Below are 12,773 nucleotides of genomic sequence, written 5' to 3'. Positions count from 1 at the left end.
AACAGACACAGGCTGTTCCTCATGTGAAATATTTCATTGAACAGAGGCTTTGTAGAGTATTCTTCCTTTGATTTGGAGGGAAGGAGAAATACAGCAAGGTGCAACTGTAACGTTTCCCAACCTTCCATAGGTTTGGTAGTGCCTTCCTTTGAACGCCCCCCTGCTCTGAGCGGTTCAAATTGTCATCTCTGTCCTGTGCAATTTCTATTTCCAGCAGCTATATAATTGTGTTTTGGTTTTTCTTTTCATATTTGCAGGACCACTGAGGTTCCTTTCCCAGACGGAATCGGTCACGGCTTTCGCAGGAGACACCATCCTGCTCAAGTGTGAAGTGGTTGGAGAGCCCATGCCCGTGGTTCACTGGCAGCGGAACCAGGAGGACGTGTCCCCGAACCCGAGTGACCCACGCGTGGCCGTCCTGCCCTCCGGGGCTCTGCAGATCAGCCGCGTCCAGCACGGGGACAGCGGCATCTACAGGTGCTTGGCCAAGAACCCGGCCAGTTCTCGCACCGGGAACGACGCCGAAGTCAGAGTTTTGGCAGGTAGGAACTTGGATTCTTCTCCATCATCTTGTTCTCACCTCACCATGTCCTTTGATTCTTGGAAATGCAGTTTATCCCACCTTGTTCCCAGTTCCTTCTACAAACTTCCAAGTTCTTCTTCATATGGAAGAGCTTGGAGACCTTTAGAAGCACTTGGACGTCAAGGTGAGGAGTTGACACCTTAGGAAAATATTTTTGCTTTCTAACTTGAAGCACATAATTTAGATGTGCGTGAAATTGGTCTCTTTGACATGGTCAATGGGGAGGGACGAGTCCTTCCCATCACCCAGAGCGCTCGCTGGGAGAGTTTGTGTCGCTTCATGAACTTCAAAGTGATTTGTTGGGACCAGCTGTTGAATTTCCCTACTCGAAGTGAGGTTATTTGGGTAATTCAGGGCCTGGCGTGACCTACCAAGGTGCCCAGAGCACCGTTTGGGATCTGACGGAGTTTAAATGGGACGCATGATGTTCCCAAATTCATGGCTGAGCGAATGTAGAATCACAGAATTGTACAAGTTGGACTTTAAAGATCAACTAGTCCAGCCCCATCTTGGTCTCCCTCTTAATAAAGTCATCAGCTATATCGATGGTTATCACTGTGCTTTAATATCAAGATCTGAGCAGTAAAATAAAGATTTGAAGAAGGTGTTGTTGCAAAATCTCCTCGTTATACATTGTAACTAATAGAATATTTTTATATATGCATCTTGTAAGCAAATGTTAAGTGATTTCTCACCAAGTGAGAGGTAACTGAGCAAGATCTTTAGACTACCGAGCTGGCCTAGATGCTCCAGAAACTACTTAGGCCAGGATCAGTCCCAAAGAGTCTCTGATCATCTGCGGGTGGATTGATGTTTCTTTGCCCAGGTTCGGCCGTTAATGTCCTGACTGTCTATAGGAGAGAAGGGGATTAACTGATCTCTTCCCAGCATGTTAAATTGAATATCAGGGAAACGCTGGAGCAAATAATGAGAAAAACACGTAGCGAGGAAGCAACCGAGTCGGTCAAACTTTGGCTTAGGGCGAACAGCACAAGTCCCATCTCAGGATAACATGAGCAGCCAGAAACTCTTAGAAGAAATAAGCGATGCTCCAGAAACAAAAATTCAGATGTTATTGGGTCTCTTGGGAATGTTGTTCTCACGCTTTGATGGTTCAGAAATATCTGATATTTTGCTGCTAAATCTGCGTCTCCTGTTTTCGCTTGTTGGTAGCAAACCGTCTTCAGTTGAGTCCTCTAATTAGCGGAGGTAGAAATACCCTCGTTGGCCTTTTTCCCCTGATTAGTGGGGAGAAATAAAACTAACTCTTAAATCCTATTTGAAAGAATAGGCGACAAACCAAAAAGTTCAGGTAGTGTATCATAACTCTGTATTTTTTTAAATGATTTGTCCACGGGTAGTTGTTGTGATTTATTTGAGGGAATGAATTCCTAGCTCAACTCATTGCTTCTATAAAATAATATCATTCAAATAAAAGAAAACTCAATAAAATAAGTCCCAGCATCTGGGTGATTCCTCCATCCAGCTCCCCACATGAATAGCACTTGATAAGCCAGCTATAGTTTGACCTTTAACCAAAAAAAAGGTGAAATGCAAAATACTTTTATTAATAATCCTGGGGAATGAGCTATTTTGCCTCTCTCCCCTGGATAAATCTGATTAGCGTGGAATTCATCTCTTGCATAATAAATACAAATATCAGTTTCTTGTGTTCCAGCAGCTCGCCCAGTTGGAAATAAATAGAGCCCAGCAACGTCCCTTCCCTACAGTAGTAATGCATTTTATTTTCTATTATTCTTTTACCTCAAGATCTCAAAGAACAAGTCAAGGGGTTGTAAATATTTGTCCCTTCGTTATGGATGAGGAAAGCGTCTCGCAATAAATCATCATTAAAGCGAGAAATGGGACCCCTGATGTATCGTCTTGCGTTCCAGCAGCGACTCCACACGGATTTAGTGAATATACTTTGAAGTTCCTACAACAAGGAGAACGTCTTAACGCCCCAGTTCATTATGGTGTTAATATTTTAACCACGTGCATCCTTATTGTTATAAATCAAGTTGTCCCGGCAAACGTATTATCCAAATACATTTGGAAATGTTTTCCTGGGTACGACACCACGGGGGGACTTTGTCAATTGAACGACACGACGTAACTCAGTTCAGTGAGATGCCGGACAATGGGATGCAACATATTTTTATGAAAGTTTCATTTTTTCAGTATATATTTTAGTTAAAATACTCCAGGTATGTTTTTCTGAAGTGCCGAAGAGCCGTATCCAAGTGAACTTCGTTTTCCTTGGCGAACCCAAATAAGTTACCTCAGCTTGAGTTCCACATGCTCCAAGACCAATTTAATGTGAGAATAAATGAATCCTCAACTCTTATTAATGACATTGAGACAAATCTGAGGGTTTGTGGAGAGAACCATTGGTAGTTGACTCTCGAATATGCTCGTATAACATGAAGGAGCCTTTGACGTTTGGGTTCCCTCCAGTTCAACCATTTCTCATGTTGGTTCCCGCTTAGTTCAGCTTTGGCCTTGGCCTTTTGGTTTTTGGGGGCTGTTCAGTCAATGATGTCCCTCAAGAACACGCCAAATTTTGCCAGGTGGGGAAGAAAAATCCCAATATTATTGGTTTTCATGACTTAACATCTTCCATCTCAACTAAGATACTCATTGAAATCAAATAGAACTTGTTTGTGGTTTCAGAACTAAGCGCTTCTGAAGGGAAGACAATCCCCTAATAAGATCTGGAGTCCGGCACGTTTGGTTCGACATCTGCCATAAGAAAATGAAGTCGTTTCTTGGCATGTGGTTTTGTTTGCTGGGATTTCAGCCGCAGTCGATGGGATTTGGGTCTGTGTTGTCCCTTGGGTCATTGTCACCCACCCATGGCAGTTGGATTTAAGCCCACAGCTTAAGTTTTAAGCCTGGCCCACCTCTTGGGTCAGGCAAAGGAGAATTTAAAGCATTCATCTTTCTATTTATTCCCTCTCAATTCCAATTTTTCAAGTGATTTCATTCTTATTTTCTCTGCTTTCTTTTCCTTCTCTCACCCATCGTATTATCGAACTTCCCCCTCGCAGCTCCAAACCAGTGGCGTTAATCCGCTCTTAACCTTAACTCTGGCCTTCCAAGACCCGGCTTTAATACCAGGCTGTATCCGGTCCGTTCTCACTTTCCCAAAAGCTGGTATTTATTTCTGCCTTCAAATTGCTCCTTGGGGTTCAACAAGCGGCTCCAAGTTTGTCATTTGATAGACTTTCTGTATGAAAACTGTGGGGTTTTGGGTCTGTTATTGATCAGTTGTTCCAACAAAAAGAATACATATCTATATATATATATAGATAGGTAGATAGATAGATATTTTAATGGATGATCAATGCTTCTTTTGCTGTCGTAGATCCAGGTCTGCACCGCCAACAGTTCTTCCTGCAACGCCCATCGAACGTGGTGGCCATGGAAGGGAGAGACGCCGTTCTGGAATGTTGCGTCTCTGGGTACCCCCCTCCCACCTTCACGTGGCTGCGAGGAGACGAAATCCTGCCCATCAGGTAGCTCAACCCTTCGGGGATCACATTTTTCACGCTATTACACATTTCCTTGAGCAAAATATTGGTATCAAACCACCATAATGCTTTAAATTCAATGGGGAGAATGTGGCGGTTATGACATTTTTTCCTCCTCGATGATGAGACTGGACGTGTGGCTCGTTATAGCATGATATCCATATATATTACTATTTTTCTAGATAGATAAAGCACCGTAACATGCTAGAGACATTTATTCTCAATGTTTCAGGTCCAAAAAGTATTCGTTACTGGCTGGGAGTAACCTGCTCATATCCAACGTGACCGACGATGACTCCGGGACCTACACGTGTGTCGTCACCTACAAAAACGAGAACAGCAGCGGCTCCGCCGAGCTCTCGGTGATGGGTGAGTACACGAACTGCACCCAGTTGGCTGTTCTCAGAGCATTTGATATGATTTTAATCAGATTTTAGGTTTGAATCGCTCCCTTTTGCTGAACAACTTGATTTTCATACCTCCGACAAGCTACAAACTCTCCAAGTTTTGATCAGATGGAAATCAAGCCCTCCAAGTCTTTCAATACCTCCCACCACACTCTAGAAACAGCTTACAATATCCAATATTAGTTGCTACCGCCGTTTGTTTCATATATGCTCCTTTCCCTTGGTTTCACCTTCTCAAATCCTTATTTTTAGCACTAGAAAGAAGACAAGAAAATAGCATATTAGCGTCTTCTCACCAAATTAACAATAGTTTAAGTAAATTGGTAGAGCAGCGATGGGTTCCTAGTGTTAAACGTTAAGCAAGCGCCTTCCTCAACCTCCTTCCCCACGGCAAATATTAATGCAATCTAAAATATGTTTAAATCTAATAGCTGCCTCTTATTTTTGCTTTATTTAAAGCGCCGAACAATAGCAGAGCGCATTAGCGTTGTTCAGGCAGATCTAACGAACGGCGTAGTTAATGCTTCGTCAAACAATAACGTGTTTCAACGCGCCGTTCATTTGGCGTTCTGGCTTTAAAGCTTGTGCATGAAAAATACATTCATTAGTGAGTAGAACATTAATTTGGATTATCGGATATGCCGTGCTTGCATAACAATATCCTTTTATCAAGCCATAATCAAATATAATAATTACTGATGGTAGAGGGTTCACTTGTATTTCTTCAGGTGCGTTAACGTAATTCATTGTTTTACTGGATAAAAATAAAAATGCGCCTTTATAATTGCCAGAGTTCATTTATTCTGGACTTGTTTTCATTCTAATGAATCAAATATTGAAAAGGCAGGTAAGTTGTTAGGCAGGATACTTTATTTGTCTTATTGAAAGATGTTGATCTCCGATATAGGCTTGAGAAGTAGAATCAAATTCCATTGATAATTGCAATCATTATCGGCGAGAGCAACTGCGGCTTGAGCATCATCGCCCCGATTATTGTGTCAACATCGCTGACCGCGCGGTCCCCGTGAAAATGAATAGTGGCTTTGCATCTAATTGCTTTCTGTACCTTTTGAATAATGAAGTCCCGCCTGTGGCGCCTCTTGCTTTGGTTTCTGCTGCAAGTTTGTGTCACGGTCCCTTTGGCGATGGACTCGTGATGGTTCTTTCACCTTGACCTCAGAGCGCTAAATTAAGGCGACCAAAATGCCAAGGGGTTATAATTCAATCAAGCAGTGTTACTTTATTAATTTGCCCGTAAAGCGGCATGCAATAGAGAGTAAGAAAAGAAAGGGGAAAGAAACGGGGAAAAGCAAAGGTAAAGATGAGAAGTGAGGTTGCGTTTATCACCAGTTGATTTCCCAAGGTGTCCCTCTGGTCTCCGGTCCCGTGGAGTCCGGCCGGTTCTCCGTCGTGGTTCGGGATCCTCTGGTGGGAAGATCTTCAATGGTGTCCATTCTGGAGTCACCTTTTATGCTTCACCCCCTCGCTCCCATTGTTTCAGGCCGGTCTCCACCTAGACTTCACAACCCAGGCTCGTATTGCGCAAGCTCAAGAGATCCACGCTTTCTTTTGCCGACGCTTACGTGTCCAGCATTCAGGGGTCTTTCTGTGGTCCGTTGGGTGAGCTCAGGACCCTTGGCGAGCTGCTGGGCATGCTCCTTTGCGTTGGCCATTGTTTGGGGGAGCAGGTGGGGGACATGTAATGAGGCTGCAGGTGAGAACACATCTTGTATTGTCCCTGGGTCAAAGAGACCCTCATAACAATCACTTTCAGGAGGCGGGGGCTGGTTTGGCTGGAGAAGCAGAAGTCCACACAGCAGCCATTGTTAGCAGGAGACCCCGTATCGGAGAAACAGTGCAACACGATGCTTCTCCTTGGGCCTCTCCCCAAGTCATTGTCCATCTTTCTTTCGGTCTCAGCTTCAGTTCCCTAAGTTCTTGATGGCGATGTTCAGGCGAATGCTGCTCCATCTTTGGACCCACTCGCACAGTTTGTCACATAGAAACGACAGGAACGTGAATTTTCCTGCACTTGGCAACATGAAGATGGAATTGCAAGAGAGCGCTAAGCATGAAACTACAAATGAAATATAGTGTATATTGGTATTAATAACAGCAAATTAAAGGAAATTACAGGCTCAAAACGGAGCGATGGTGACAGCAAAGTATCTATCTTTCCTTTATCTAGGCCGCTCATTTGCTCAGAATCTGTTTATTTGTCAAAACCCTCAAATGCGCTAAAGTTGTGTCATCATTCTATCTCCTAAACAGAATAATTAATTGATAGTTTTATGTTTTCTTTGGCTAGAAACAAATGTAGATACTTCTATGCATTTCCTTAGAGTTGTAATACATGTTTATTTAACAAACTAGAAGTTGCGCGTCAGTACTTTGTTGCCTTTTTGAATATTGATGTGATCTTGTATCTGTAAAACAAAGAGGAATAAGGGAGATATTTGCAGTCTGAATGGAAACAAAAATAACAATTGAATAATTATGTCTGAAGTCCGAAGAGACAACATCGGATCAAAGGGAATCCCATCACGTGGTAACGAGATGCTTTTGATGTTTTAAATACCGAGGCAATTTGCAAGAAAAGGAGAATTTCACAATGAAGTTGTTTGAAAGAGCTCAAAATAACTATTTCCATGGTGGACGTAGACCTAAAATGGCAAGAGGTGAAAGAATTTGGTCTGAAAATGGCATAAATCCAGCAATAACAAGTTTTCTGTACCCTATCCCTACTGGTGGGATCTCTGACATGGGAAAAATCCCTGGGATTTCAGGTCCTGGTAAATCAGATATGTAGATCTAATTACATCTACATCTAAATCTATCAAATCTATCTAAATCTATCTATCTAATCCAAACGACTCGGCTGCAATTCGGAAGCGGTTTTGTTCTGCGCAAATGCCTTTTATTGGGGAGTTTTTAACACCAAGTGTTAGTTTTGTTGGCTGGTTCAAATAATTCTCTGTAATGACCTCGACATGTGGTGCGAAATCCATCAGTCAACCCATGTGAGTCACGGAAACCAGTGTGACACAACTACCCGAGCTTAGGAACACCAAAACCACCAAAACGAAGCAGAAAATAACCCCTAAACTGGCGCTTTTCCTCTCTAATCCCATTTTCTGTCTCATCTCCCGATCCCGCGGTTAAATAGAAACATCGATAGAAAATAGAAACATCAATATCGTCCGTAGAATCGAAGAATCGTAGAAGAGTTTGGGTTGGAAGGAGCCATCAACGCTCATCCAATCCGACCCCAACCATGAGTGGGGACATCGGAAAACACCAAACTCAAATATTTCAATAAATCTTTGCGAAGAAACGTCTTTTTGGGGGGTGTTGATGTGGGACAGACCACCCAAGCTCTGTTGGGAATATCCAGTTGACCTCTTGCAATCTAAGGCGGTTTCTCAGTTGCTGGGCTTGATGGATCAATAACTTAGTCTGTGTTCGCTTCCCTTGATTTAGAGGATTTAAAGAATTTATGACCGAATCGATAGCATTCGATGGCTTCACTGAAGCCAGCTACACTTTGCCATCCTTTATTTTTAATTTCTTTTAATATATCTTGAGCTACACGGAGCAGCTCGGCCTAGTGGTCCGAGCATCCTCGTTGAGTCAAGAAACCCATGTCATGACTCAATGTCCTCGGGACAGACAAAATATAATAATAATAGTAATAATAATGCAATAATATCACTGCTTGCAAACTAAAAGCTCATGAAACAATATATTTTCCCCTTTTAAACAGAGTTAATCTGTGGAGCTTCCTATCAGAGTGTAGAGTTGGGACTAACAGGTTTGGACGTGGATTCAAGATATGAAGTTCTTTATTGGATACGGGGGTATTGAACACCAAAGAAAATAGGATTTTAAGTTCCTCTTGTATGTCTGTGTTTTTATATAAATAGATGATATGTTTATATATGTGTGTGTGTATATATATATATATATATATTTGTGTGTGTGAGCTTCAAACTTGACTTAATCCTTCATGAAAGAAGCAGCCACTTCTGTATAAAAACCCAATAATTATTAGGTACAGAATAATACATGATTACACTATAATTATTATATTTTAAGCATATATTATTCTGTACCTATTCACAAGAGTTTCTCTGAGCTTAGGCTGGTGTTAATATTGATGGTGAGGCTGGACTAGAATGAGCAGCCATCTGATCTTGGAGGATTTAATCTTATTTTCCTTTCAGAGCGGTTTAAATAATTTATTTGGATTTATTTCTTCCCTTTCAATGGACTCTGTGAATAACGAGGTAAATGCCCATTTGCAGGTAGAGGGCAGCTCGGCCTGGTAACGGGGGTGATTGAATTACAGCCCGTTAATTTTAAATGAATGAGGGTCGAGTGGCTTATTCAGCCCATTCTGGAAATGGACTTTTTATCAATGAGCATCAAATACTTCTTCAGCGCCCGACACTTGGAAAAAGCACTTGAGAGAAACTCCAGCGTTGCCTTTTTCTGATAATAGTGTGGAAATTCAGTCCTATTAAAAATAAATACACATAACAAGGTCTGTGATAGCGCTGCTCACTTGGCTGATCGCAGGGAGGTTGGTGTTCAAGGCATAAAATATCCCTTGGAATCCACCGGTAAGTAAATGTCGGGAAGATAACAATATCAGGTCTGTGCATAATTTGATGTTTAAACATTTTGTGGATCAGCCTGCCAAATAGTTTGTTAAATAAACTGCGTTTTCTCTGGAAAAGGGAATTTTGCTGCTGCCAGAAACACCGTTGAGTGTGTTGGTGTGTTCGTGTCACTGCGGAGGTGACTCCGGAATAAAATGTGGGACCAACTGGACCATTCCCATTCCCAACTGGTGATGAACCAGTTTGCTGCCCCAGAGACCTTCAGCCATCTCTAAGTTAAATTTAAATATCTCAGCTCTGTAGGGTTTGCATCCACTTCTTAAGATTGGCTGTGGGTTGCTGGCTGTGGGTTGCTGGCTGTGGGTGACTGGCTGTGGGTTGCTGGCTGTGGGTTGCTGGCTGTGGGTGACTGGCTGTGGGTGACTGGCTGTGGGTGACTGGCTGTGGGTGACTGGCTGTGGGTGACTGGCTGTGGGTGACTGGCTGTGGGTGACTGGCTGTGGGTTACTGGCTGTGGTTCAGGGAGGTTTGGGAGCGCAAGTGCCCATTTGAGAATCTCCCTTCATTGGTCCAGCGCATTTTTTGGAGATGTTACCACCAAATATCTCCCTAGAAATTGTGTCGTACAAAAGACTTTGGAATAGTTTTGTTATGCAAAGCTCCACGTGGAGGAGATGGGTCATTTGCATTAGAGGTAGTGGGATATATTATATACATTATGATATCAGAAGGCTTTTTCACCAAGGAGTGAATGACAGCGTTTCCCATGCCGGTGCTTCCACACCGTGTTTCCCCACGTTCTGTGTTTGCGATGGGAGATGAATGGCAGCGTTTCTTATTTTCTTTTGCTGTTTTTCAGTCTCTTTGCCTGCCGGCTCTGGTTTGATTCAGCCTGACAGGAGCCGCCGCTTTGATGGATGGTTCGAAAAGGGCCAAACTGAAATGAAGGGTGAACTGTGCTCGCTTATGGAGTGGTTCCCATTCAACTCCACACTTAACAGGAATTAATGCACCTGCCAAAATTCAATTATTAACAGAGGAGCAGGAGAGCGGCTGAGAATGAGCAACGTCTGTTACCTGTAAATAATGAATCCAGCACTATCCCCAGGGCTTTTTTTCCTCCGGATTTTACTATTTTTCCCATTATTAAAACTGTTTGGATTATTTTACTTTCATTATATTTTCTTTTTGCTTTTTCTCTTTTGTTTTTTTTCCTTTTCCCGCCTTTTTCTCCCCCCCCCCCCCTTTCCCTCCCTTTTCCACCCCCAGTTTTAGGCCAATTAGACGCAAGCAAGAGCATTTTTAATCACCTTTGTATACATAAGAAATGATTAGTTGATGTTCATGGTGAACATACTATCTCCCATTTTAGCTGATATATTTGTTTCCTCAGAACGGAGAAGTCTCTGAGGCTACAAGTTGATTAAGGCAACTCTATTTTTCCACTCTCTTTAAATATTGGGCAAGTGAATTAATTCCTGGTGCAGAAGCTTTTGATCCACATCTAAACTAAAGAATTCTAAAGAATTTATGGAAGAAAGGTGGAAAAAAGATGATTTGGGAGCCCCAAGTGCAACTTTTTGCCAATGGTTTCTTCACTGAAAACTTAATTTTGTAAGGTTATAGATTTTTCCTGGTGAAAATAGGCTTAGGGAATTATTAAGGTGTCAAGCTCCAGTACACAAACCAAAGGGTATTAGATTGCATTTTCTGAAAGTAAAAGAGCAATTAATACAAATAATTATTGGATGTTAAGGTAGGTGTATATGGAGCCTTGGTCTACCTTGCCTTGAGAGAGGCATTTGACACAGTGTCCCACAGCATCCTCAGCGCTGAACTGAGGGAGTGCGGTCTGGATGAGCGGGGAGTGAGGTGGAGTGTGACCTGGCTGAAGGGAAGAAGCCAGAGAGTCGTGGTCAATGGGCAGAGTCCAGTTGAGGCCTGGATCTAGTGCAGTGCCTCAGGGGCAGTGCTGGGGCCGGGATTGTTCAAGATATTCATCAGTGATTTGGCCGAGGGAATAGAGTGACTGTCAGCAAGTTTGCTGGTGACACCAAGCTGGGAGGAGTGGTGACACGCCAGAGGCTGTGCTGCCATCAGAGACCTGGACAGGCTGGAGAGTTGGGCGGGAAAATGTAATGAAATAGAACAAGGGCAAGTGTAGAGTCTTGAATCTGGGCAGAACAACCCCAGGTTCCAGTGTAAGTTGGGGAATGAGCTATTAGAGAGCAGCGTAGGGGAAAGGGAGCTGGGGGTGCTGGGGACAGCAGGGTGACCATGAGCCAGCACTGGGCCCTTGTGGCCAGGAAGCCAATGGTACCTGGGGTGGGTTAGAAGGGGGTGGTCAGTAGGTCCGAGAGGTTCTCCTGCCCCTCTGCTCTGCCCTGGGGAGACCACACCTGGAATCTTGTGTCCAGCTGTGGCCCCTCAGTTCCAGCAGGACAGGGAACTGCTGGAGAGAGTCCAGCGCAGCCACCAAGATGCTGAAGGGAGTGGAGCATCTCCCGTGTGAGGAAAGGCTGAGGGAGCTGGGGCTCTGGAGCTGGACAAGAGGACACTGAGGGGTCTCAGATCCTCTCATGGGGATCAATACGGAAATGGTGAGTGTCAGGAGGATGGAGCCAGGCTCTTCTCAGTGACAATCAGTGACAGGACAAGGGGCAATGGGTACAAACTGGAACACAAAAGGTTCCATTTAAGTCTGAGAAGAAACTTGTTCCTGGTGAGGGTGGCAGAGCCTGGCCCAGGCTGCCCAGGGGGTTGTGGAGTCTCCTTCTGTGCAGACATTCCAACCCGCCTGGACACCTTCCTGTGTAACCTCATCTGGGTGTTCCTGCTCCATGGGGGGATTGCACTGCATGAGCTTGCCAGGGCCCTTCCAACCCCTGACACTCTGGGATTCTGTGATCTGGGATTCTGCCCCTTATTTATTGGGTCGCGCATGGTGTTTCCGGATTCTGCTTTAATTGCCGAGTCCAGAGCAATGACATAAATGTGTAATACACAGAACACTATTAAAAAATATAGATTTCCCATGTTCGAAAGGAATCTTGGCGCAGCATCCGTAGTTGGTTTTGTTAAAAGCCGTTTAAATTCCCCTGCCCGGGGTGGGTTGGAATTACAAGAAATTTACATTTTAATTGCGGCAGAAGACAAAACCCTGTTCCCGCGTTAACGAGGGAGAATAAATAAGATGCATATCAGCCGGGAGGAAAGAAACAACCGGTCGTTTTTCACCATGATGAGAAATACGGAGCTTGTTTTGTTTGCTCCCCATCAAAATGCAGCAAAATCCGCCTCAATTGAGCGAGTTGGTCATCAAGAAAACATTGTAAGATTATAAATATTCTTTGGAGAAACCCCACCGGGGATCCAGCGAAAGGTGAAGATTTGTCTGTGCCATGTGTGCGCTGATTGATTGAAAAGCGGGAGGTTAAGAGCGGCGTCTTGTACGGTCAGTTGAATGTAATATTAGAGGTTTGGTTTTGAAAATATGGATTCTACCAAATAACCTGCGGGTGCCGGGGTAAGTGTGGTTGCATTTATAGTGGATTTGGTGAGGATGTTGTAAAGAAACCAGTTTCCACTGACTTTTTGTAAAGCTCTACTCAAGACTTTCTAGGCAAGG

The 12,773-nt window shown here is 43.6% G+C and overlaps 1 protein-coding gene across 13 annotated transcripts in view; it reads left to right on the top strand.

Moving 5' to 3' along the window:
• Positions 1 to 12,773, top strand: part of LOC102097274 (netrin receptor DCC) — a 412,480-nt gene that overhangs the window by 240,685 nt on the left and 159,022 nt on the right. For all 13 annotated transcript variants that reach the window (XM_065044619.1, XM_065044617.1, XM_065044616.1 and 10 more), the window contains 3 exons: positions 258 to 542; positions 3,951 to 4,101; positions 4,349 to 4,485. In XM_065044619.1, the coding sequence (XP_064900691.1) occupies positions 258 to 542; positions 3,951 to 4,101; positions 4,349 to 4,485 (573 nt within the window). The remainder of the gene's footprint in view (positions 1 to 257; positions 543 to 3,950; positions 4,102 to 4,348; positions 4,486 to 12,773) is intronic.

Source organism: Columba livia, chromosome W (assembly GCF_036013475.1).
Source record: "Columba livia isolate bColLiv1 breed racing homer chromosome W, bColLiv1.pat.W.v2, whole genome shotgun sequence".
Classification (NCBI taxonomy): Eukaryota; Metazoa; Chordata; class Aves; order Columbiformes; family Columbidae; genus Columba; species Columba livia.
The sequence above is the reverse complement of the archived record's forward strand: the minus strand, read 5'-3'. Positions and strand labels throughout refer to the sequence as shown.